This window comes from Centroberyx gerrardi, chromosome 24 (genome assembly GCF_048128805.1).
Source record: "Centroberyx gerrardi isolate f3 chromosome 24, fCenGer3.hap1.cur.20231027, whole genome shotgun sequence".
NCBI lineage: Eukaryota > Metazoa > Chordata > Actinopteri > Beryciformes > Berycidae > Centroberyx > Centroberyx gerrardi.
The window spans coordinates 19,342,878-19,368,395 of record NC_136020.1 but is presented as its reverse complement, the minus strand read 5'-3'; the positions used below and the strand labels follow the sequence as shown (position 1 = coordinate 19,368,395).

The 25,518-nt window shown below is 44.3% G+C and overlaps 1 protein-coding gene across 2 annotated transcripts; it reads left to right on the top strand.

The window, feature by feature from the left end:
* The first annotated feature begins 622 nt into the window (after window positions 1-622).
* mkln1 (muskelin 1, intracellular mediator containing kelch motifs) lies at window positions 623-22,183 on the top strand. Of its 2 annotated transcripts, none has more exons than XM_071899865.2 (18): window positions 623-707; window positions 1,918-1,987; window positions 3,897-4,039; window positions 4,595-4,683; window positions 5,004-5,113; window positions 5,962-6,154; window positions 6,369-6,446; window positions 6,743-6,808; window positions 8,703-8,815; window positions 9,617-9,829; window positions 10,402-10,623; window positions 11,337-11,466; window positions 15,875-16,022; window positions 17,039-17,153; window positions 17,911-18,050; window positions 18,519-18,621; window positions 19,733-19,787; window positions 21,554-22,183. In XM_071899865.2, exons 1-18 carry the CDS (start codon window positions 628-630, stop codon window positions 21,673-21,675), a joined length of 2,190 nt encoding a protein of 729 aa, XP_071755966.1. In that variant the 5' UTR covers window positions 623-627; the 3' UTR covers window positions 21,676-22,183. The 2 variants fall into 2 exon arrangements, with proteins under 2 accessions (XP_071755966.1, XP_071755965.1); XM_071899864.2 differs by having other exon boundaries at window positions 6,369-6,485.
* The last annotated feature ends 3,335 nt before the right edge of the window (window positions 22,184-25,518 follow it).

Genomic DNA, 25,518 nt, shown 5'->3' with positions numbered 1-25,518 from the left:
AATTATATCGTGGTGATATGGTGATTTTGGGATATCATGACACACAATTCAGCTTTCTAAACTGATGGTAACAAGAAAATTGTATTTTAAAACTCAAAAACAAAATGAGATATGAAACATTTTAAGGAATATTATTTGAAAATTTCAGTTTTGTTTGACATTACACCTAACATTACCATTCGGTTCAATGGGATGCACATTCATTTGATTATATTTAACATGTGATTTTGCATATGTGAGCCATATCGTGATATATATCAATATCGTGATGATCATGATATTGATTTCAACCATATCGCCCAGCCTTAGGTATGGTGAATGCAATAATATGTTAATCAAACTAATCCCCTAATGTTATTTGCTTGGGACCCCCTTGAACCCTCTCAGGACCCCTATGGTTTTAGGGCAAGGAGGCTTTAGGGACAAATGACATGAATAGGGGATAGAGGGATATATGCCCGGACATATGCAATACTGATTAACCCCCCCCCCCCCTCCCAAAAAACAAAACAAAAACAAACAAATCCCAACAAAACAAACAGAAACCCCTATTGGGTGTACTGTCTCTTTAAGAGCTGTCGCTCGGTCCTCTGCTAGCCGCCGCTGCTTGTTATTTTGTGCAACAAGATGGCTGTCGTTCCTGAGAACAGAGTCCTCTCCTTCAGCGTTTTTAAATGGAGCTCTTACTCCTCCACATATTTACCTGAGTGAGTAATGCACCTATTAACTGGCCGGGGGTATGCATTGGTTTTCGTAGTTACAGGTGGTCTTTATCGCCCCGGTGCACCCAGTGTTTCCCCGGCTGGCCTGTCTGGCCTAGCTCGTCTGCGATCCGAGCCAGCTAACGTTAGCTTTGTCAGTAACATTAGTGGCGTTTGGTTTGTGTACGCCAGCCGCCCGATCGTCATATGGTCGTTGATCAGTTGAAGCTTCTACGTTAAAGACAAGCGCACAGCGGATTATTTATCAGATAAGATCATGATAAACATTTCGCAGGAACCTCCAGATAATTGTCAATATTGTCTAGATTGGTAAATAAGACTATCTTTGTTGTGCACTGTAGCTCCGCCAGAGACTCGGAGTCAATATTTCTGGTTTCACTATATTTTCCTCTATTTATAGACGAGTTTTGGTTTCGATATGGATTAACGTTGCCAGCATTCAGTTCCCAAAACACACTAGTAGCTACTTACGTTGTTGACAACTTCAGACTAATCAGTTTAAACAGCACCGCCTTTTCTAATTTGATTCAGCCTTATGACAAGCCGGTAGCAAGTTAATCCTAAACGAACGTCTACTACTAGCTACCTCCCGACTCCAGAGCTAAAGTAGATATCGTTATCTAACCAAAGAGCTCTGCATTAGCAACATGGGCTAACCAGCTTGTTTACAAGCTACATAAAATCTGATGTTATCAAACGACCCGTCAACCGTGATAGCTTGGTTATGTAAATAAGCACTCCTAAATGCTATAATTAATAAGCTTAGTCACCCATAGTTTTAGGGTATTTGCCTGTTGCTGATTTAGGACTCAAGATCATTTTAGCTCTAGCTAACAACAGCTAGCTAGCTGATAGTAGTATAATTCTACAATAGATTCATTGCAGCTGCTAGCACAATCTAGGACTATCTATATAAGTAAGCACATTGTTATAGGATCCCATTACAGCTAGGTTACACAAACACACACACACACACACACACACACACACACCTCTGATTCAGTTCTTCTCACCCTACAGTGTTTTGTGATTACTGTGCATGTTAATAGGTTGTGAAGCTTTGATGTAGCGTTTTTGTAATGTTGTGTATTTTGTGTCTCAGGTTTGTGTTGCTGCTGTGATGGTTTAACTTCACTCTGGGATAAATAAAGTAACTGCCCGCCTGTCTGTTTATCTATCTGACTTGTGTTTATAGGAATATCTTGGTGGACAAACCTAATGATCAGTCTTCTAGATGGTCTTCTGAGAGCAACTACCCACCACAGGTAGGCCTGCTGTTGTCCAGACACACCGTCTCAATTTAATTTGTCAGGTCAGTATAGGAATAGATGACTGCATACAGCAGGTATGAGGAGGAATCTTGTTAGTTTAGCCACTACAGACGCTTTCCCTGCCATCTTTTCCCTAACCCCTCAAGTCCCTGAATATCTGGTATCCACCTTATACTTTGGTACGGTCACCTTGACTGTCAGGTAGTGGTAGTGCGGACTACAGCTCTGCAGACCTGTAATTTCCATACTTTTAGTGCCCTCCCAACGATGCACAGGTCTGTCGACGCATCTGCCTACTTCGGACGATGAAAAAGTTGTTTCTCGTCTTGTCTCTTGAACTCCATGACCTACTGCAGCAAACACTGTGGCAGGCAGGCTGATTCTGAGGTTAGAACTGAAAGTTTGTGTTGTACGGCAAGAGGAAATGAAGCGTTTCAAAACAATGGTTAACCGCTCACCAGCGGACGCGAGCATGCAAAACTACAAAACTTTTACAATGTGCAGGTTTAAGGCAGCAGGGTGGTGTAGTGATTAGGGTTGTGATTAGGCCGTGTCAGCAAGCATCTTGCCTGGTGAAGTGTCTTTGAGCAAGATCGCCGAATCCCTTCCAGCTCTAGGAGCGCTGTTCTGTAGCTGAACCTGACCAAGCAAAAATACATATTTCTCTCTCAGGGATCAATAGACCCTTTTCACAAATATGGCTGACGTACCTCCGCAGGGTATAGGCCTACATCGGTTCTCACCGTTGGCAGCAATGTTAAGAAACTTTCTGTCGCCTCCAGCTCTGTCTGTGATCACTTATTTTGTGTTTCAGTATAGCTTATAACACAATACAGGTGTTGTCATTGATATGTCTTTCTGTTTCTGTTGTCAGACGACTGCACAACTATAAAAAAGTGACGTGATTTAGGGTAACAAAATGCTAACAGCCCAGACATTACCGTTAGCTTTGGTTAGCCAGTTAGCATTTTGTGACCCTCAATCACTTTTTCAATAGTCGTGCATTTGTCTGACAACAGAAACAGAAAGATATATCTATTACATCTGTATTGTGTTACAAGCTATATTGAAACATAAAATAAGTGATCACAGGCAGAGAACATCAGCCATGTTTGAAAAAGGCAAACTGTAGCATTGCCCCAGAAATGAGAATCACATTGCTGATATTCTTTGTACCTCCTCTGTCAATTAAAGCAGAGAGTGGGCCTCAGATCTGTAAATAATGTCCTTGGCAGCATGAGTCGCCAAGAGAGCCTGATGGGAGGACCAGGCTGTATTATCACATATGTTGCCTCATGACACACAGGGGCGATGTTGAAAGACCAAGATCAATACCTGAGAGAAGAGTAAAAAAAGTCAATAGAGCTGTGTCTATTCTTCATCGATCGGACGGGTTTAAGATAAATTCATGTCAGAAAACTTGTAAATCACATTGGGTTTCGCCGTTAAACTTTCACCACGGATTAATATTGATGAAGGCTTTCTGGAAATGGATTGCAATTGGTAGAATACACAGCCGCACGATGTTAGGCACATCTTTTATTGGAGAGGATGTGAAATCATTGGTCTCCAGGGTTTGCTGAACGCCCGCTTCCGAGTGGCACATTTAATCAGTGTTCTGGTCTGTGGTCGCCACTCTGTCCTAATGGACCCCAGGGATTTGTTGTTAAATGTTCTGTCTTGTTAGCACACCAGTGACAGGTGGATGCGGCTCATAGATTGCATGTAATGCCACTTACCTGAAGCAGCAGATTGACCCCGCTGTGGTCGTTTAGATAATGAATAAATCTTTTCACAGTGGCTGGTCTTCCATAAGCGGTCGGCAGTTTCCATGGTACTCCAGGCACACTAATAACTTAATATCTGTCCTTCTTTTTTTTTTTCTGCGCTCTTTCCCCTCCAGTACTTAATATTGAAGTTGGAAAGGCCGGCAATTGTTCAGAGCATCACCTTCGGGAAGTATGAGAAGACTCACGTTTGCAACCTGAAGAAGTTCAAAGTGTTTGGTGGAATGAGTGAAGAGAACATGACAGAGCTTCTGTCCAGGTGAGAGAGAGAGAGGATGCAGTGATAGAGATGTGACTGTTTATGCAAGTTGAGTCCAACCTTTTGCTTCCAAAAGCCAATTAGGATAGGAATTTAAATTGCCAGCTTTTGGTTTCTCATATATTCTGTTTTGTGTTTGTGCATATCTGATAAAACCCAGTCCTCTTGGAAACTGCTGCCATTTATATTAGCACACACTTGGGGTAAAAGTTAATATTGGATGTGTTTTTTCTTTAATACTAGACCTCTGGCAAACCTCCAATACCGTATGACGTAATCAGTGCAGGAAGCTAATTTATCTTGGTAATCTGTGAATCACACTATCCCATTAGCCATGCAGTTCCACTATTTTACCAGAGAGACTGATGTTTTTCTTTTTCTTTTTTGGAAAAGAAAGAATCAGTCAGTGACAAATGACTTTGGGTTAATCACCAAAGTGAGTCAGTAGAGTAGCCAACATTTACCAGCATTTGGCTGGTGGTAGTTCCCCCCACGGTAAGTAATGTACATTGTGAAACAGCTGCATCATCTCCATCCTCTTCCTCTTCCTGCCAGTGGCCTTAAGAATGACTACAACAAAGAGACGTTCACCTTAAAGCACAAGATCGATGAGCAGATGTTTCCCTGCAGATTTGTCAAAATAGGTGAGAGTTCAAATGGTGTGGCACTTGTGTGTATGTGTGTGTGTGTGTGTGTGTGTGTGTGTGTGTGGTCTCTGTTAGCCTTAAAATAATGGAAGAGGATAGATTTTGATGAAATAGTCAAAACTCTGGCTGCACAGTTATAAAGTGATAATCCCTATTATCTTGCTAGATATGGTAATCACGATTACGAAGTATTACTAACATGCCAATATTGTAAGATTATTAACTATGGAGACTGAAATTTCAGTAGATGATTATAGAAGATTAAGTACACAGTCATAGTCAAAACGTACAAATAAATAACTTGTTTTTCGCCTCAGTGCCTCTGATGTCCTGGGGCCCAAGTTTTAACTTCAGCATCTGGTACATTGAGCTGCATGGCATTGAAGATCCTGATGTGGTGCAGCCCTGCCTTAACTGGTACAGCAAGGTAAGCACCCGAGGGTAGAAAAGTGGGCCTGGACTGGAAGATTAATAATTATTAATAATGGGAAAATTTGAGCAAGGTGAACTACTACAACAACTACTGCTGAGGTGTCCATTAACAAGGCAAGGGCTTTAGCAAGGTAACTTGGTGCGATCACACTTAGAGTTTTTCTTCCGTCCAAACCATAGTGGAAAAGTTCACTTTATTGCATTTTTTGTATTTGGTTAGTTTAGGTTCTCACTGCCCAATTACAAGCAAAGCAGGGTTTGTAAACAAAAGCCACATGGACTCACAAGTAGCTTGTTTATTGGACAGAGTTTCTGTGACCTGTCATCCTGCCAGGTTTGAGATTTCCTATTCCAGTCCCTGTAACTTTAGCTAAGCATGATGGACTTGTCTGCACTCTTCACTGTAATTTACACTCTCTGGTGTTCATACCAGTTAAGAATGCATGAAGAAATACCAGAATATGAGCATCAGTCCAGACTGCAGTTTGACCTTGGTACATTTTGTTATGCTAGGCTTTCCAAGCATAAGGAACTGCTGGCTATCAAATGTCAACATCCATCTCCTTACACCCATAAACCCTTGCGTTTCGGAGTCGTTTCCTGTAATTGGTTCGGATTACGTTCTCACTCCTAACACTGAATGTGAAACAGGGTGTTGTTGACGAAGGATAAAGGTCAAAAACTTCTTCTTAGACCGCAGATGCATGCATGAACGCACACTCTGAGGTCCTGGGCTTAGATGGGGAGAGGATTGCTGTTTATTTGAGTATCATTAACAGTTGAGTAGAGTCACAGGACTGATCCCTCCTGTATCACTGTCTCCCCGACGTCGTGCCCCTGTAGTACAGAGAACAGGAAGCCATCCGCCTTTGCCTCAAGCACTTCCGGCAGCATAACTACACGGAGGCCTTCGAGTCGCTGCAGAAGAAGACCCGGATAGCGCTGGAGCACCCGATGCTCACCCACCTGCACGACCGGCTGGTGCTGCGCGGAGACTTCGACGCCTGCGAGGAGCTCATCGACAAAGCTGTGAGAGGTACCGCACTCAAGCCGAGCAAACTTCAATTAATTGTGAAAGGCTGCTGCTGAGTTAAAGGCTACCCTGATCTTTTTATGCGTTTTTGGGAATGACATAAAGAATCACGTGTTGGCGGTGACAGTTAATTACAAAAAAACTGGTGTTTATGCCTCGTCTCTGCTTGCGCTTATGAGAATTTCACTATGTTTGACCCTCTTCTTTCTTTTGCTAGACGGGTTGTTTAACCAGTATATCAGCCAGCAGGAGTACAAGCCCAGGTGGAGTCAGATCATCCCGAAATGCAACAAAGGTACAAGCGCCCAAGAAACCAACCGAGACGACATGAACAGTGAGACCATCTATTCAAGCAGGGAATCTTCCCGATCTGTCAGACATTTCAGTTCCCTGCTGAAGCCTGTAGCCCTGCAGCTAAAAAAAATGCCTCCTCCTCCCCCCCCCCCCCCTTTTCGCCCTGTTGTCGGCCCTCTGCTCCTCCCATCGTTCCACCCATTCTCCATTTTCTTCTCTCTCTCTCTTCTTTACGTTTCCATCGCTCTCTCACACTCATACCCCATCCTTCTCTCCTCCTTCGCCTCCTCTCCCCAGGTGACGGCGACGACAACCGGCCAGGCATGAGGGGAGGACACCAAATGGTCATAGACGTCCAGACGGGTGAGACCAGCTCAGCTCAATGTTATGACTTGGCCATTCAACCGGCGTTATGACTCATATCCCCTCACAAACGCGGAGATCCATCACTGTTTAATCAAATTAAAGCCCCCCCCTCCTCTCCTCCAAAACAAAACTGGCCTGAGGGTATTTCTAAACGAGTGCATTAATCATGGCTGTTGTTTTGTTTGAGACACACAACTATTGTTTTTACAGCATTTGGCGACGCTTTTGGTGGTGTACTTCCCCGCTGGCCATCTGAAAGACAAAAGCCTGCATTGTATGCGTGTGAGTGTGTGTGTGAGCGAGGGAGAGAGTGATGCAGTGTCTGCATATTGTGTGAGAGCTGTGAGAAGGCCTTGCATCCCTCTGGTCTGTGTCCCGGGCCTCACACACTGAGTTCAGTGTTTGGGTAGCAATAGTGGATATTGGGTTCAAACGCGCTGCAGTAACCCGTCGGCTCGGGGTTCGCCTGCACCTCCCAGGCCCTGCAGCCACACATATGGTTACAATCCACTGAACATGAGGATCACCGCAGAGAGGGCGCGATCCCAAACGATGCTTTGTTGTTGTTTAAACAGTCATCATGTTCCACAATGGCTACATTTACATGCATACTAATAATTCAATCAAACTGATGTAAAAGTGCAATAAGTCAGATTTTTACTGCCCCAAGCCACACAACCATATATCTGCGGTGGGTTGATAGGGTTTTTTAATCAATACCAGTGGCTGTATGAATCCTTTCTGGCTTTCACAATTCATTTTTCAACCCCTACTCTGTTGTGGATTTGCAACAACATCGGAAGAACTTATTTCCTCCTGCACAAGTCTCTGATACAGCCCCAACCCGCCACAACTCCCGTCCCTTTGAGCTACGGTGGCCTGTAACTGACGTAAACAATAAAGTCCCAATTTTCCCATAGAGACGAGTAAACTAGCCAATTAGAGCTGGATCTCTCCTCAGAAACGTCTAGTTAAGAGGTAATATATCACAATAAGTCAAGTGTCTTCCAACGCTTGAAATGAAAATGTGTTTTCGGAGAAATGAAATGCCAACGGGCGGGGAGTTTTAGTTCCAAAAAAACAAGAGTACAGGCTAGAAAATGAGTTTTGAAAGCCAGAAATCTCAGCACATGGTGAAGTAATCGCATTTGTATCGTCATTTGTATTGATCAACAACCCTATCAACTCCACAGATATGTTATGGTCATGCTGTGCTTGTAATTTATAGTATTTCAGGCAGTAAACATCTTACTTATTTCGCCTTTAATCAGAGTGTGGTTGTGATTGGTGTAATCGGTGCCTGGCCAACATACCCACATTTCTTGGGTGTAAACACCTTAAGTCTGATTTCATTCAGTTTTTAAAATGTGTGTATGTGTTAAAAAGGTCACAGAGGACGTGACCGGGATGCAGCGGCGGTGTGTTTATCTGCTCAAATGGCTCATGGCTCATGACTCATGCATGAGTACGTTACATCTTCCGCTTTCAGCTAACACTGAGAATAGTATCGCTTGCAACATTATGTGTTTTGTCTGATATGGAGACACCGCAGGCTTAATCTCATCGCGTCACATCCTTTTGAGTCAGTATACCCGACTATCAAAACTAAATCCAGTTTATTGTGGGAGATTGTCTTGCTGGTAACAATGTAAATGCTTGAATTAAAGCTTAATCTGATTATTCACAGTAACTGCATGAGTGTAAATGTACCAAGTGAGTAATGGAGTTTCTTCTGAGTAAAAGGCCGGTGGAGCGCTCGAGCTCCGCCGGCTGCTGGCACTACCTGTTGAAACTGAAGGCGTCTGCACATGACAAGCAGAGGTTCGATGTTGCGGAGCTGAAGTGTGAACATGATCCACTTGTCGACCGGTGTTTCTGCGCCGTCCTGCAGAGACGGTGTACCTGTTCGGGGGTTGGGACGGCACACAGGACCTGGCTGACTTCTGGGCTTACAGCGTTCAGGAGAACCAGTGGGCCTGCATCTCCAGAGACACCGAGAAGGAGGTGAGAGAGACGGAGAAGGCTGAGGGAGATAGACGATAATGACGGTGATGATTTTGAAATGCGGCTGGTTCGGAAAACAATATCTTTTCGCAATCACACATATTTTTGATATTGTTTTGTAGGAGTCAAGAGGTTTGGAAAAGCTCCAAAATGTTCGCTTCTTAGAGCGATGGCACGTATAAATGTTTAACAGAAAATAGTTTAGTTTCATAGTGAAGTGTGCTTTCATTCAATAAAGAAAGGTATTAGAAAAGTTGAATGTCAAGTAGGGCTGCACGATTATGGCTAAAATGTCAATCTTGCAATTATAATAATTAAGCATCATCAATGCCTCAACATCTTGATGAATTGAGGAACAGGAATTATTGTAGCATGCTTTTGGCATCTTATATTAACATCTTGACTATTTTCAACTGCAGTGAACAATCAAATTAAATGAAGTGTTTCAATATTGCGATATGCTAATATTATGGAAACTTCAATCACTTATGCTCAGTTGAGTATGCAGCTCTAATGTGAAATATTGCACCACCTTTTTGACATTGAGTAAATTTTAACGATGTCTACCCCGGTGATGAAGAAATGTTTTTACAACCAGATCTCTCTCTCTCTCTCTCTCTCTCTCTCTCTCTCTCTCTCTCTCTCTCTCTCTCTCTCTCTCTCTCTCTCTCTCTCTCTTCTCTCTCTCTCTCTCTCTCTCTCTCTCTCTCTCTCTCTCTCTCTCTCTCTCTCTCTCTCTCTCTCTCTCTCTCTCTCTCTCTCTCTCTCTCTCTCTCTCTCTCTCTGTGTATAAATCACCAGAGTGGTCCGAGCGCTCGCTCCTGCCACAAGATGTGCATCGACTCCCAGCGGCGTCAGATCTACACGCTGGGCCGCTACCTCGACTCCAGCGTCCGGAACAGCAAGTCCCTGAAGAGCGACTTCTACCGCTACGACATCGACGCCAACACCTGGACGCTACTGAGCGAGGACACGTCCGCCGACGGAGGGCCGAAGTTGGTGTTTGATCACCAGGTAGCTGGTCCCTCCCTCTCTCTGTTTGTACCGTCCTCCTTTTTCTTTTTCGTTTATCTTCCCTCTCAAACACCTTTTACACATAGGGTGTGAATTATTAATTTTGGCTGCGGCTGGTAAGTGTCTACTCTTCCAGCCACCTTGGCAGGTGACCAGCCATTGCACAGAGGTCCTATTCTATCCTAAAAATCATATTTGGCTGGTAAAATATCAGTTTGTATAACTTATTTCCTGCCCAGTTTGCACACCCCACAGCCATAGACGGTTTTGCTTTCATCCAGCAGAAGCCTGCAGGTCTCTGAGTTCCTTTGAGGTATTTGCCAGTTGAGATGTGATTCCCCAGGTCCTTCAAATACACACACCACCTACTCCTGACTTTCTCTTTTTTACCCATTTTTGAAAATAGAATTGAAGCCAATATTTGCCTAGTATATCTGAGACCTCTCCAAGTCCAACAGTGGAATACAGAATCTTATCCTGCTGTCCTCTTCTTTACCTCTTCTCCTATCCCTCTTTTGCTTTCTCGCTCTTCCTCTCCGTTTCTTGCCCTCCTCCCCTCCCTTCCCCCGCAGATGTGCATGGACTCGGAGAAGCACATGATCTACACGTTCGGCGGTCGGATCCTGACGTGTAACGGCAGCGTGGAGGACAGCCGGACGTCGGAGCCTCAGTTCAGCGGCCTGTACGCCTACCACTGCCAGGCCGGAACGTGGAGCCTGCTCCGGGAAGACTCCTGCAACGCCGGGCCGGAGGACGTCCAGTCCCGCATCGGACACTGCATGCTCTTCCATACTGTGAGTCCGCCGGCCTGGCTGCCGATGTTGGGCGGTTGAGTAGCACTGTTAGGATAAGGATGCATCATTATGGTTAAAATCCCTCCTGATTATTTTTGTTGTGAGCTTAATTATTAATCATGTTTATTGGTCTCAGTGATTTGAAGAACAATTTTTTTTTTTTGTCTTCGTCTTTTTATCTTGATTATTTTCAATTATTGCCGGTGTTCTTAATGAAATTAGATTACATTTTAGGCATTAAACTGATGATCTTATCCAGAGAGACTTACAATGAGTGAATAAAATTAAACATTTCCATATTCTGTGATTATTAATTATGGAAACTAAATGGGGATATACCAGTATACACAGATAATTCACTATGCAGCATCTGGTACAAAGCAGCTACTTGGTAAGGAGTTTATACTCTATATTTAATGCAGGAAATACTCATAATTGATAGTTTGTTCACTGAGAAGTGTAGTACAAAAAATGTCACTCTTTCCCCTTTGTATCATATCCAGTGTCATAAACGATATGAAATATGCACCAGATTTACTTCAAGGCCTTTTTAAGTTGCCAAAGAAAATGGGAACAGTGGGGAAATGTCAGCTATTCAGAGCGTTGGCGTGAATGTCAAACTGACCAGGCTGGCCTCTCTCTTTCTCTCCAGCGGTTGTTCTCACACTGTCTTTGCCTCTTTGTTTACCTCCTTCTCTCTTTTCTCTCCGCAGAGAAACCGCTGCCTCTACGTGTTTGGGGGTCAGAGGTCCAAGACGTACCTGAATGATTTCTTCAGCTACGATGTCGACGGAGATCACGTAGAGATAATATCTGATGGCACGAAGAAGGACTCGGGCATGGGTAAGATTCAGCCTCCGTACGTACCAGTCAGTCTCAGGAGGGAGGGAACGTCATGTCAGACTCCACAACAAAATCTGGAATTTAAATTTTGACATTGTCTTCGGGAAACATGCATACCGGACTTAACATAACTTAAAAACTTTTCTAAATCATAAGAGTCCACTGAGCACCAAGCAGCACTTGCGTTTTTAGAGCTGGTTGTCTGTTATTCTCACAATCTTCGTTCACTAAAATACACCGTAGGAGGCAGTAGTGAGCAGCGAAAATCTATTTTAAAAGTTGAACTTCACACTGTGAGCAACACGATCAACAAGTCACCAGAAGTCCATTCATGAGCGAACAGGGAAGCTCGATTGAAGTCTGGACGGCCAACAAGCTTGTTGGCTGAGAAAAGTTGGCCACAGGTGAACTTTTTGCAGTCATCAACTGCCAACAGCCAATTAGATTCCTTCCTTGTTTCCCTACCGATGTGATTTTGATTCATGAACAATAGTTCCACCTGGCAAGTGGAGCTATTGAAGTTGATTACAGCCATTCAAAGCTTCCCAGTTCTCTATGGCTTTTTATTTGAAAGACTGCAGGAATAAACATCTCAAAAACGATGCTTGGAAAACGTCTGCATCCATCGTTGGGGTCGATGCTAAGCTCTGAAGTATTGTTATTTCTGATTAATGCCTACCTAGATAGATGCGAACAATGTAACATTAAGAAAGGCAATACCAAAGCAGTCAAAAATCCATAATTTGCCTTTTGAAAACATTGAAGCTGCAGACTGCAATCAGAGCCTCTCGCACCGCCAACACTCGTTCAGAATAGAGCGACAAATCAACCAAGTCGCTCGCAATGTGAACATGAGGTTAGTTAAGATTCGGACTCGCCTGTCATCGCTGCCAGTCCAGGCTACAGGATGGAGGCCTATACTGCACAGAGCAGGATAGGCTTGAATGAATCTGAATCGCTTTATTCCCCAAATTCAATTCACAATTTATCTTGGTGACAGTGGTTCAGGAGTTTATCAGCAACTCGCATAGTGATATAAGTACATGCTGTAGTTGCACACTGCTGCAGGGACAGCAGGACCTCATGTTCAGTGCAAGAGGACAGTACAGGTCAGGACACGCAACAGACTGCAGACCTCACATATCACTCCACATATAAACACCCAGTAACAGCCGCTACTGGGAAGATACTGGCTCCATGTACTGCCTCTGTGGGGCAATCAGAGTAAAATCCATGGAGAAAATCAAGCAGACATGGAGAACTGTATCTAGTGTTACATCCTGCATCGAGCGTCTTGCATGTTTACATCCAGCCACGAAACGGCTGTTGGGACTCGGCCATTTTCCCTGGAGAGCAATATTGATTTCATCAGGCACAGCGATTTTAAATGTAGTCCGGGGCAAATGGATTGTCAGAAATTCCCCACCCACTCTGTTCTGTGGGATTTTTATACGATATAAGGAGGATTTACAACGTCGCTGCTTTGGCACATCGTCTTTAACACAAAACATCTTTCTTCCTTTTCTCACACATGCTCTCTCGCAGTTAAAACCGTTGCTTGATGCATTTTCTCTCGTCTCTTGACACAGAAGTGTGTCGGGCTGCGTGCTTGGCTATGCAAATTCTGACAATGCACTCCTTTTAGATGCCGTCAGCTGACTCCTGCGGTCGGGTGCGAGTCTTTTTTGTGTAGCTGCCCCGTTGCCTCATGGGTAAACGTGTGTCTTTTTTTTTTTTCATCAAGGCTGTGGCTCCATTAGACAAAATAAACAACCCCCGACTGTCATGGCAGACATGTCCGCCGCTACATTGGAAGGCTCTAATGGGCGGGCGCCGTGGGTTCGGACGCCTGCAGAAGGCGATGGCGTCTCTGCCTCTATTAGAGGGGATGTGACAGATTCTCTGCAGCTCCGGCAGCAGTCACACACTTCCTGCCCTGACAGACAGATTGACTGAGATCTCTGCCACGCAGTCCGCTCTACCCCAAACACAGTATAAATAGACCTCTGTCTGTCTGCGGACCTCTCGCTTCTGTCTTGTCCGCCCAGCACCGGGAGGGAGGGAGGGAGGGAGGGAGGGAGAGAAAGGGGCGAGATGGGAGAGAGAGAAAATTTGGATGTATGAGCGAGAGGGAGAAATTGAAAAATTCAAAGCGGTGAGCAAGAGTGAAACAGAGAGCAAGAAAGAACAGAATGTATTTTGGCAGGAAGGAAGCAGCAAGCCCAAACAGTTCTCTCTCTCTCTCTCACTCTCTCTCTCTCTCTCTCTCTCTCTGTCTCTCTCTGTCTTTCTCTCTCTCTATCTTGCTCTCTCGTAATCATTCTCGAATGTTTATGTATGCCGTGGCTTGGGCCAGGCTCAGCGCTGCAACAACATCATCTCTGTCCTGTTCGTTTTCGTCTCATAAGCCCGATCTAATGAGCCCAGCCTCTGTGTGGGGGGCGCCCAAGTCTGTCGGTCAGTCCGCTCTCTGTCTGTAGTTAGTCTGTCTGATCCCATCTGGGAGTTTTTCTCAAATTAACTTAATTTAGATTAAATTCGGGCAATTAATTAAACGTTGTCAGTGTTGCCCCGCTGTGCCAGCGCAGGGTAATATTTGAGGTTTAGTCTCTGTGTTACCGTTAAATCAAAATTAATGTGTCAGTATTGGAAGGTAATGATGATGAATAATCCTTGACTGTCTGGCTCTGTGAAGCTTGCTGGAGAAATGACCCTAATTTTCCTGTATTCCCCCATTGAGAAACTCATGAAAAAGACGTTTTAAACTAGCGGGCCTGACTTGGCAGTAATTGGATCAATTCTGCTCTTTTCTTCCTGCGTTAGTAGTGTGTGAAGCTGGTCAGCGCCGCGCCAACAAAGACTTCAGCCTCCATGTGTGTGTTTTTTTTTTTCCCCTCATTCCTCTGTATGCACACACTGTTTACTTTTTGAAATTTGCCATTCGGCTGAGGCTTTTATCTAGCGCCCTCCAGTACCAGGAGTGCAGATGTGTTAGCATGGGTGGCCCCAGCGTCCCCAAAATGTCATGAAACACACACCCAAAACACTTTTTAAACAAATTATTAACTCTTCTCTTCATAAACCTTCATTCACACACCTGTTTTCTGTAAAATAAGCATTTTCCCTTGTGAGGACTGGAAAAACAATAAAAAAAAGAAAGTATTTTACAGTCAGACTCTTCAGGACTTTTTGGTTCTTACAAAGTTGGAAAATAAATACAAAAACAGGAAAACACAGTAGGGCTGCAAAATGGCCGAAATGATAATCCCAGTTATCTTACTTGATATTAGTGTCTCAATTATAAATCATGTTTATTAGTCTTGATTATTTGGGGGAACATTTGGGGCATTTTATATCAACATCTTGACACTTTTCAGTGTTCTTGATGAAATATTGTATTTTAGTATTTTAGTATTAGTTTCAATATGACTGAATTATGTGCTTTATTAACTGTGGAACATAAAATCGCCACATAATTATACATTTATCCTTTCAGTACCAGGAGTGCGGACGTGTTAGCATGGGTGGGAATCGAACCCCCGACCCTGCAGCGTCGGTGCCTTGCTCACCACAGGGAATCGAACCCCCGACCCTGCAGCGTCGGTGCCTTGCTCACCACAGGGAATCGAACCCCCGACCCTGCAGCGTCGGTGCCTTGCTCACCACAGGGAATCGAACCCCTGATACTGCAGCGTCGGTGCCTTGCTCACCACAGGGAATCGAACCCCTGATACTGCAGCGTCGGTGCCTTGCTCACCACAGGGAATCGAACCCCCGACCCTGCAGCGTCGGTGCCTTGCTCACCACAGGGAATCGAACCCCCGACCCTGCAGCGTCGGTGCCTTGCTCACCACAGGGAATCGAACCCCCGACCCTGCAGCGTGGGTGCCTTGCTGTAGCCGCCGATCCACAGTCAAACAGCACCCGTCTCCCCTCCTGCAACCACAGAAGAACAACAGTGGGCGTCGGCGTCGACGATCACACCGGCTGAATTTGCATCCCGTTCTTCTCGGTCTCCGCCGGGCCTTGTTGCCATGGCGGCGCGTTGCTATGTTATCAAGCACTTGGCTTTGATATCCTCTCGTCGTGTTCTTTCCTGGTTTCATTTTTTATTTTTTTTCGTTTCATTTCGAGGTGGAAGAAAGGTCCATTATTAATGCGGCTCGTCGAATTCGTGTTTCAGAGGCTTCCTTTCATCATGCTGTGATTTTTACTTCTTCTCCATGCTAATACGACCTACTGGCCCAGATAGCTTGTGAGCATCGGCAGTTACGTGTCTGAGCTGCGGCAGCGTTCCCGTCAGATGCGTGTATGACTCGGCGCTGGAACGGGGAAATGATATTATCTGTGACTTGACCTCCCCGTGTGCGCGCCGGTGATTTATGGTTGTTTTGTTTTCGCTCCGCAGTGCCGATGACGGGCTTCACCCAGAGAGCCACCATCGACCCCGAGCTCAACGAGATCCACGTCCTGTCGGGCCTCAGCAAGGACAAGGACAAGAGGGAGGAGAACGTCCGCAACTCCTTCTGGATCTACGACATCGCCCGCAACAACTGGTAGGGAGCGAGTGTAAAAAAAAAAATGAACACACACACACACACACACATTCTGTACAGTGGAGATATTTTTATATAATCGTTACTGCAAGAACTAGGAGGGAGCACACACTCTGTGGACACACACACACACACACACACAAGGTAGTTAAGACACACTCAGTCTGTCAGTCTGTGTAGTCAAGACATTGTTATATAATCGTCAGCGCAGCAATGGTACGAAACACACACATACACACACACACACACCAGCTCTTTCTAATCATGACATTTTTATACAGCACCATAACAACTAGTAGGGAGCGCGCTGACACACACACACACACACACACACACACACAAACTATGTAACGTAGACATTTTTATATAATCGTCTTACCACAACAAGTAGTAGATATCATGCACACACACACACACACGCGCACGCACACACACACACACACACACACACACACTCGCCTCTGTGTATTTGTGACATTTTTATACAATCATAACCACGGATCACGTTTCAAAGCATTTCCTGGCCTCCTTAAACAGAGTTTGTAATCCTTCTGCCCTTCCAAAGGGAACTGCGTGTTCTCTGTATTTGTGTGTGTGTTTGTGTGTGTTTGTGTGGGTGTGTGTGTGTGTGTTTGTGTGTGCGCACGTGCCTTCCTCGATGTTTGGATCAGCGGTTGTGAAAGAACAGGCTGTCAGGCTGCAGCCCGCCCTGTTCCAGTACATTGATTTCAGTTGCTGTTCCTGTACGGAGTGTCCAGTGAAATAAGTCAATGAGACACTTCCAGCATTGTGTGTGTGGATGTGTGTTCGTTCCTCTGTGCTAGGTGTGTGTGTGTGTGTGTGTGTGTGTGTGTGTGTGTGTGTGTGTGTGTGTGTGTGTGTAATGAACTCAATTCGTTGTACAGCATTTGCTTGAGGGAGGCTTTTTTTTTTATTGCCACTAATGTGCGTTTGCTTCCTCCGTGTTTTTTCCTCTGTGTGTGTGTGTGTGTGTGTGTGTGTGTGTTACTGCTTAGGTCATGTGTGTATAAGAACGATCAGGCAGTGAAAGAAAACCCGAGTAAGGCTCTGCAGGAGGAGGAGCCGTGTCCGCGCTTCGCCCACCAGCTGGTCTACGACGAGATGCACAAGGTAACACACACACACACACACACACATACACACACACACACACACGAGGATGTTACTCTAATTCCTAACCTCTAACCCTTATATCCCTGGTTGACACTTGACCAAAAAAGTGTCATGGAAAAACACACTCCAACACTTTTTAAACAAATTATTTTTGTTATCATCATTTTTATTGATGCTACATCAGACAAACTCTTCTCTTCTCTCCCTCTCTCTTCTCATTTACACAGCTGTGTTCTGTAAAATAAGCTTTTAAAATTAGAGTTTTTCCCTTGTGAAAATGAAAAAACAAGATCAGAGGAAGGGAGTATTTTAAAGTCACGCTTTAGGACCTTTTGGTTCTTTCAAAGTTGGAAAATAAATACAAAAGCAGGGACACACAAAATTATGGCCGAAATGATGAACCCAGTTATCTCGCTTGATATTAGAGTCACCATTATAAATCATGGTTATTAGTCTTGATTATTTGGGGGAACAAAATTATTTTACTATTTTTCTATATGAATTCTATGATAATTAACCATGGAACCTACAATCGCCACATAATAGGACATCACAAAACAAATTGAATTTAGTTAGTTTAGTGTGTAATTAGTTTGCTTTGGTTAGTTTACTGTGTATTTAGTGGTAGCAGTGTGGGTAACACTTTATTTGGAGCGTCCGATGTAATGTAACATTGTAGTCGAGCATCATCACTGGACCGTCCAAGTACAGTGTGACCTCAGTGTGTGCTGCCTCTTGTCCCGTGTGTCTCCAGGTGCATTACCTGTTCGGTGGAAACCCGGGGAAGTCTTGTTCTCCCAAGATGCGTCTGGACGACTTCTGGTCCCTCAAACTGTGTCGGCCCTCCAAGGAGTACCTGCTCCGCCACTGCAGATACCTCATCAGGAAATACAGGTCTGGGTTTGTTTTTTGGAGAACCGCACCAGTTCTCCTCAAAACAGTTTGACAACATCTCGCCATATATAATATCAGGGATTTTTACAAACGGGTCACTTTACAAGAATATACCAGAATGTGTTTTACAACTTGTTTCACACATTTATTGCAGTAGTAGTAGTTTTGAGCTGTTTTCTCTGCAGCAGCCCAACTGTAGTGGAAACCAGATTGTTGATCCTTTTTGGAACTTTTCTGAGCTGAAAAATAACAACAAACCAGGAAGAAATCAAATGTTTAGGTCATGGAAGCTCTCCGACTTAGTTGTGGAAAGTCCTGGAATATTACAACAGGGCCAGGGTGGGAAACCTGATTACTGAAGCTCGAGGATGTGATCGCTGTACTCATGTTGCCATCTAGTGATCAGTTGTTGCTACTGCAGCCCCGCAGTGTGTTTGACGTTTTGCTGTCTGTGTTTGGGACGGTCAGGTTTGAGGAGAAAGCCCAGTCTGAGCCGCTCAGCGCCCTGAAGTACCTGCAGAACGACCTGTCGCTGACTGTGGACCACACCGACCCGGACGAGACCAAAGAGGTGCTGGGAGCAGGGCTGCTGTAGCACGGGACTTCTCATTAGTTTTTATTTTTTAGATGGTTTTCAGTTTTTATTTCAATTTCAGTTCAGTTTTAGTTGGTTTACAATTTGGCTTTGGTAGTTTTAGTTTAGTTTTTAGTATTTTTGGTAGTGGTGGTATTTTTTTTTAAAGGTGTTCAAGAAAGAAAGTTCAGAACAGGTATTATGTAATACAAACAATAAATCCTAAATTCTTTTAAAAATGTATTTACATACATTTTTCAGTCAGAATTCTGTAAAAATAGCCAAAATTATCCTTTCAAAATTAACTGTCTTGCACGTAAACAAAGAGGAAAACTAAAAACAGCTCACCTATAGGCCTATTTTTATTTTATTTCAGTTAGTTTTGCCAGCAGAAAAGATAGTCTTAGTTCAGTTTTAGTTTTTTCACCAAGTTTTTATTTTTATTTCAGTTTACAACAGAACACAGAACACCTAGTATTCATATATTTTTTTTTCATATTATTTTTTTATCTTACTGTAACCTTGACTGGGAGCGAGAGAGAGGGAGGTAAAAAAAAAACAGACAGACATGTAGGAGGGGAGAGAGTGAGAGAGGTCAAGAAAGACAGGAAGGGAGGTAAAGTGAGGGATAAAGAGAGAGTTAGAGAAGAGAAATATAGATGGGGTAAAAATAGACCGAGGTGGAGAGAGAGAGAGATTTTGAATTTTTAAGAGAGGGGTAGAAAGAGGAAGAGAGAGGCGGAGATGGAGAGAGGTAAACCGAGAGCTAGAGGGGGGGGATGAGAGAGCTAGAGAGACAGGTATAGAGATGGAGAGAGAGAGAGAGAGGGAGGTGAACGTCAAACATGTCTAAGCTTGTGAATAATGTAAAAGTAGCATCATGAGCAGAGCTGCAGCTGAGATTTATAACCTCCCACTTCCCAGATGCACGTTGGATCTGAAACTCCTCGACAAGGAAGGAATATAATAGTGTTAGGGTTATAAATATAATAACATTCAGCCCACATCTGCATGCCCGTCCGCTGCAGCCGGTTCATCTGCCGTCTGACTGTTTGTTTTCTGCGGTGTCGAATGTTAAAGTGACTCGAACGTTTGTGTTGTGCTTCAGTTCCAGCTCCTGCCCTCTGCGCTCTTCAAGTCCAGCTCCGACTTCATCCCTCTGGGTAAGAGCCTGGTCCGAGCCCAGTCCCCAAAAACACTACATCTACAATTTAGTTCAAAGGATTACCTAAACTTCAGCGCTCAATATCTGTAAAATACAGAGGATCCGGCGTGTAAAAGTATCGTCATTTTGTAAACCGAGGACTGCCCGACTCCTGCTGTCCTTGGCAAAATATCGTCATTTGTTTGGATTTTGTGCTGTCAGTTATTTTCTAAGTGCAGGAGCCACTTTTGTCAAATGGTGGATACCTCAGTCTGGAACAAAGCTTTTAAGATAATATAAGATCAGCTTTACTGATGTCCGAGGGGAAATTGGGTCATTGCAGCAGCAAAGAATAGAAGTTTAGGCTGGAGAGAAAAATCCACCCTAGAACACTTAAACATTGATTAAAAATAGCTTTTGGTGATGTACTTTGCATTCCTGGGCTAATTTTTTTTTTGTTTGATGTATTTTTTCTTATAACTGACCAAACGTAAACGTCACGTCACATAGCAGAAAATGTTTCAGCAATCTAAAACAACAGTCGACCAGGGGGAAATCCATCATAGAAGAGGCAGAGAGACCAATTCCTCCGCTGACAGCAGCCTCAATAGACCAGAATGCACTGCAGCATCAAGACAGGCTGTGTTTGGAGTCAGGAGCGTGACTCACACTATTTCTCAACTGGAAAAATTGCTCTTACGATGCTATCGCTATCGTTATCGCTCTCTCTACCTACATGTACCGCATGCAACGAGTTCAAGTACGTTCTCTGAGGATTGTTGAAAGGCATTCTGGGAAGTGTAGGAAATCACTAACTGAAGTAGAAGTAGACGAGGCAGGTTGAGGGAAAGTAGAAATGTTTCTCCCTGACGGCTACAGTAACATTCACACGAGGATGGCTACTGACAGATTAATTCACATTTACACACTAATGCCACCGAATGAAAGAGCAATGAAAACAAATCATGAGGCCTCGCGTCTGTCAGTGTGAACTGAGCTGGATTCAGTCAGTAGAAACACATTATGCAAGTCCTCCGCATGGTTTTTGATGATGTATGTTTTCCTGACCTTCTGCTATCTATAGCACCATACCTTCCTGCTGGAAATCAGCTGTTCACCACCCACCCACTCTCTGTCTGTGTCTCTCTCTCTCTCTCTCTCTCTCTCTCTCTCGCTCTGTCTCTCTCTCTCTCTCTGTCTGCCTGTCTGTCTGTCTCTCTCTCTCGCTCTGTGTCTCTCTCTCTCTGTCTCTCTCTCTCGCTCGGTCTCTCTCTCTCTGTCTCTCTCTCTCTCTGTCTGTCTGTCTGTCTGTCTCTCTCTCTCTCTCTCTCTGTCTCTCTCTCTCTCTGTCTCTCTCGCTCTGTCTCTCTCTCTGTCTGTCTGTCTGTCTGTCTCTCTCGCTCTGTCTCTCTCTCTCTGTCTCTTGCTCTGTCTCTCTCTCTGTCTCTCTTTGTTTTCTGCCTCGCTCTATCTTTGTCTGCCTCTTTCCCTCTCATTCTCTCTCTTCTCTCCACCCACTCACTTTCCTCTTTCCCTTTTCCTCTCTCTGTCTCTTGCGCTCTCTCTCCCCCCTCTCTCTCTATTTTCTGCCTCTTTCCCTCATTCTCTCTCTTCTCTCCACCCACTCACTTTCCTCTCTCTCTCTCTCTCCCCCCTCTCTCTCTCTATTTTCTGCCTCTTTCCCTCATTCTCTCTCTTCTCTCCACCCACTCACTTTCCTCTCTCTCTCTCTCTCTCTCTCTCTCTCTCTCTCTCTCTCTCTCTCTCTCTCCCTCTCTCTCTCAGGTTTCTCAGACGTGGACCAGACGTACGCCCAGCGGACGCAGCTCTTCGACACGCTCGTCAACTTCTTCCCGGACAGCATGACGCCACCCAAGGGCAACCTGGTGGACCTCATCACCCTGTAGCCCCGCCCACTCCCCCCCTCCCGCCCCAGCCAGCCAGCCGCACCCCGCCCCGCCCCGCCACCCTTCCAGCTGACTCAACACCCGCCCACGCGCCCACGACGGGACTCTCTGATTGGACGCAAGAGAGAGAGAGAGAGAGAGAGTGAGAGAGAGGCGAGTTATTTTTCTATACCTGAACCCTGCTCATGGGATTAAACTCGTCTGAAACAACAACAACAACAACAACAACAACAGAATGCGGGCCGTAAACAGTAAACACACACAGGTTCGGGGCTGTGGATGGTCGGGCGGGGCGCGACTGAACAACACTGTGTTATTTGGATTTGAGCGAAACTCCATGGCGACCTGAGGCGGTGTGTTTTTGTTCTTTTTCCTTCAAGGCCTGATATCCTTTTTTTTTTTTTTCTTTTTTTTTTTTCTTTGACGATTTGACGATTTCCTGGAGCGTGCGACGAACCTCTGAACTCTGCCAAACGTTGCTTTTGTTGTTCATTTTTGACTTGATTTTCCCAGAAGGTTTACGCCAAAAAAAAAAAAAAAAAAAGAGGATTTGCACGCAATGTTTTGCCGGCATTTGTCGCTTAATGTCTGTATTCTTCTTCACTATTTGATTTTTCTTTTTATAATGATTTTTTTTTTGTCTTGGATTTGCACTTCATACCCACACGCACACAAACAACACACTTGCACACACCTTCCACCACAGGCGCAGGCATTCATCCACTCGTTTAGACGAGGAGAGACGTCCGCTTCAGGCTTGCGTGTGGTGAAGTTGTATTTAAACAGGTCGGCGGTTCCCAAAGTGAGGTTTGGAGACCCCCGGTGGTCCTTTAGGTGCTGAGGAATAGTTTGATTTCACTGTTATTTCATTCATTTTCAAGGTAGGACAGTGTGAGAATGATGCAGGGATCCTTTCTCATCAGAGGTTTCACTCTCCCCAGCTACAGGATTACCAAATCATATCCAACAACAACAATCCTCACAGATGGGCGTCCCTCATTCAATCTCAAGGGAGTCCGTGGCTTATTGTGTATTTATTTGGGGGTTCTTGACATGAAACCCCTGCTTTCATGCTTTGGTTTGCTTGCTTTTGCCCCGTAACACACGCCCCTATTTATGATAACGACGCCCGTGCAGATGCATACGGCGTCAACAATTTTAATAGTGTTGTAGAAACAATAGAGGAATGATCCTAAGACATAAAGTTTAATATATATATCTATATATACTTATATATTAGTGTGTGTGTGAATTGAGCCTGCCGGTGCCAATAATCCAGTTGTAATGAAAATTACAGTGGAAACGGAGTTGTCGGTCTGTCTGTCCTGGTGTGATGCCAGGATGTCTCTTTAATGTGACGTGTTGGTGGATAACATTTTCTTTTTTTTTTTCCTTCTTTAAAATCCCAAGTGTCCACCTGAATTATTTCCTGTAGTAGACGGGGGGGTTTGATGTTTGTACAGACAGAGCTGGCTCTGATTTGGCTAATTCAGTAACGAAATCGATCGACTCTCGCACGCATCAGGTGGTTTCAGTTCAGACACGAGCCTGTCTGTAGCGGCGGGCTGCACGCTCTCACCTCGGGTGCTCTCGGTCTCTGATATGCAACCTGTGCAGACCGATCGTTCTCCATCTTAGTGGCTCCATTCAACCTTCTGTCTCTATCTGGAGGGAACGCCATGCAGAAACACAGTGACGCGACGAGTCTGGTAGAGTTTGCCTGCGTTCATCATTGAAAGGCTTGTTATGATAATAATAATGTGATACCTGATCGATCCTCATAGGTAGGGTCCGAAATTAACACCTGCCAAGCACCAAATACCAGTAAAATTTTGTCTTTAGTGCATAAATCAGTAAGGGTCACCTGCCACTCTGGCTGCTACTTTTGATTTGATAACATTTGAATGCCTTGGTCAGGCATATACACAGTCTTTGGTCTTTGACTGTGTACAAACTTTGTCCCTGCTGGCCACCGTACCCACCCTCTCTGACCATAACCCAATCAAATCAAATCCAAAAATCAAAGGCTCTATATCAAACAGGCTCCTGATTGGCTGCCTGTTGTGCTTCTCTACACAAAGCAGAAGCATCTAAACTTCTGTTTCTCTGCTGTCTAATAGTTAACCAGATTAGTAGAAATTTGTTAGTAGAAATTGAATATTATAGTTGTAGATCCGTTGTATAAGTGAGTGAGAAAGTTTTAAATTAAAACTCTAAATCTGCTCACACAAAATTGCATTGAAAAGGAGCAGGGTGACATTTTTGTTTCCCAGCCCGCGGCAGGCGAGCCAGGAAGTTAATTTGGGACGCTGCCTATAGGGAAATAGTCTTTTCTCTCGCCCCCTCCACAGAGAGGTCAAAGGTCAGATTCGATCCTCCCTACCCACTATAATCACAATAACGCCGTCACTGTGCTTGCTGTGTCCGGCTGCGAGCGTTGCTGAGCTCCCTCTGCCGTCGCCAAATCACTGTCGAGGATTTCGGGTCCACGCTCATCGGTGCTTACCGCTCGCTCGAGGAAGTCCTGCTCCGTCTGTTGGATCAGCTGTGTGATGTGGGAGCAACACGGCCGACAGGCTTCACTACGATCATTCACTTCAGCAAAAAAAAAAATCGACATGTATGTACTGATAGACTGAGAGCAACATGTGAGACGATTCTCTCTCCCAAGCCTACATGTAGAAGAACTGTGATGCAGCAAAACACTACATGATTTGTTTCTCAGTATAATGAGTCATTCCTAGTATATTTGCTACGACTGTTAACCCGAATCTGTACACATTTTGTGTGTAATGCACAGAATCAACACTATATTTCCCTCTGTGAGCTTGTAGAACATTAAGGACGGACAAAAATCATTAGGTCAATATCACAAGAAGGCAGGATTGGGTATTTTTTTTTTTTTTTTTTTTTTTTTTTTACAGACAATTCTGTTTAATTGTGTAACTTTCTGGATGAGACAATTATGAAAACTAAGCTTTCACATTCAACACTACTTTGACTTGAGGATTTGCCAAACCTGTAACCAGAGAGTGAGAGTGAGGAAGAAAATAGAGGTGAGTAGAGGTGAATGGAGACTCCCATGTGACTCTTATATGAACCCCCGCTTGAACGGCATTCTTATAGAAAGCGCTTTACACTTATTGCATTTATTCATCTGGATTCTGCAGCCTGACTGATCAAATCGACTAGCGGACGATCCTGCTTGCTTTCTCCTGGCCTTTTTCTTATTCATATGTATTTATTCTACTTTGATGAAAACAGCGCATCATTATATACAATGTATACTACCTTCGAGGACGTTCTTTACTGTGATTATGGGTACTTCGGCTGCAGATTGTACCGAGCTACATTACTGTTGTGCCCATCATCACTGTAAATAACACCCTCGCTGGTGGTATTTCCATAATCTGCCACAGTAAAACCTCTCTCTCTGTCACTGACATGGCAGATCAGTCACTTCCCCATCACTCCCCATTCAGATTCAAGCTAGTGAGGACAGATTTGCATCAGCAGGGACTGACGGGTGAATTCATTTGGAAAATGACACCTGAACCGATTTATTTCAGTCGAATTCTTGCGATAGAGCTGCTGCTGTTGCTTAATACTACTCAGATTATTTAGAAGTCATTCTTGTGCGCTTGTGTGTTTTGGTTGGGGGGGAGGAGGATGATTGAGTGTGTGTGTGTGTGTGTGTGTTGTAATGTGCCTGTGTCTGTGTGTTTTGCCCAATGCTTCTGCTGCCCTGATTAATGGAAACGGTTCTCTGATAAGAAAAATATACCAGAGCAAAAAAAAAAAAAAATGCATTTAGTTCAGCAAAAAAAAAAAGAAGAAAAAGGG

Bases quoted from the DNA above. Each gene is read 5' to 3' on its own strand.
- mkln1 (XM_071899864.2), top strand. From the start codon at position 628: ATGGCTGTCGTTCCTGAGAACAGAGTCCTCTCCTTCAGCGTTTTTAAA. The intron at 708-1,917 runs GTGAGTAATGCA...TTGTGTTTATAG, and splicing joins TCCTCCACATATTTACCTGA to GAATATCTTGGTGGACAAAC. The intron at 5,114-5,961 runs GTAAGCACCCGA...GTGCCCCTGTAG, and splicing joins GCCTTAACTGGTACAGCAAG to TACAGAGAACAGGAAGCCAT.